The following is a 1,225-nucleotide window of genomic DNA, read 5'->3' on the forward strand; positions in this document are numbered from 1 at the left end:
GTGTATATATATATATATATATATATATATATATATATATATAGTGTTTGTTTATTTTTGAGAGATAGAGCATGTGCATGCATAAGCAAGGAAAGGGCAGAGAGAAAGAATTTCTGGCAGACTCTGCCCTGTCAGCGCAGAGCCAGAGCTTGAACACATGAACTGTGAGATCATGACCTGAGCTGATATCAAGAGTCAGATACTCCCCTGATGAGCCACCCAGGCGCCCCTGTGATAAGAATTACTCTATATTTATTTTGTTGTTTTTACATATTTATTTATTTTGAGAGAGTGCATACATGCATGCAGGTACACAAGACACATACCCACCAGGTGGGTAGAACAGAGAGAGAGAGGGAAAGAGAGAATCCTAAGCAGGCTCCATGCTGTCAGTGAAGAGCCCAGTGGAAGCTCACTGTTAGATCATGACCTGACCCAAAATCAAGAGTCAGATTCTTAACTGACTGAGCCACATAGGTGCCCCAACACTGTATATTTTATTTAATTAATTTTTTTGTTTAATTTTTTTAATGTTTTATTTTTGAGACAGAGAGAGACAGAGCATGAGCAGGAAGGGGAAGTGAGAGAGGGAGACACAGAATCGGAAGCAGGCTCCAGATTGTATATTTTAAAACTTTGCAAGCAATGACTCTGAGTTTTTGTATGTGGGTAATATGTGCTCTGTAATTTCATAAATATATCTTTATTCTATAACAATTTTGACCTCTTTAAATGTAATTAGATAATGGATTTTTATCATCCTCTTGAAGAAGCCAACCTGAGCTGGTTTTGTAATTTATTGACATTTTTGCTCCTCATCTAGCAAATCATTAGAAGTGTTTCTTGTGCGTTATAACCTGAAAATAGAAATTGTTAATTTTTTTACTATGATTTAAAACAGCTTTGACATTCTCTTAGAAATTTACTTCCTGGGTGGCTACATTTGTTTTTGTTGCATTTATGCCCTTGTTCTACTCTTTTTGACTCACAGGAATACATTCGGATGGCACAGAAGATGCCATTCTGGGATCAAGAAGATGTGGTATATATTCACGATGGAGTACTACATGGCAATGAGAGGGAATGACATATGGCCATTTGTAGGAAAGTGGATGGACCTTGAGGGTGTCATGCTGAGTGAAGTAAGCCAGGCAGAGAAGGACAGAAACCATATGTTTGCACTCATAGGTCTAGCAGGAAAACAAGAGAGACCTAATGGAGAACC

General features: G+C 37.9%; 1 protein-coding gene across 4 annotated transcripts in view; it reads left to right on the forward strand.

Moving 5' to 3' along the window:
* The window catches only part of CASC4 (cancer susceptibility 4), a 108,624-nt gene that overhangs the window by 41,564 nt on the left and 65,835 nt on the right, over window positions 1–1,225 (forward strand). For 2 of the 4 annotated variants that reach the window (XM_029951365.1, XM_029951368.1), the window contains exon 3: window positions 992–1,042. The exons of the other annotated variants lie outside the window; for them this stretch is intronic. In XM_029951365.1, the coding sequence (XP_029807225.1) occupies window positions 992–1,042 (51 nt within the window). The remainder of the gene's footprint in view (window positions 1–991; window positions 1,043–1,225) is intronic. 4 annotated transcript variants of the gene reach the window in all.

The sequence above is a fragment of the Suricata suricatta genome, chromosome 9, assembly GCF_006229205.1.
Source record: "Suricata suricatta isolate VVHF042 chromosome 9, meerkat_22Aug2017_6uvM2_HiC, whole genome shotgun sequence".
NCBI classification, from domain to species: Eukaryota; Metazoa; Chordata; class Mammalia; order Carnivora; family Herpestidae; genus Suricata; species Suricata suricatta.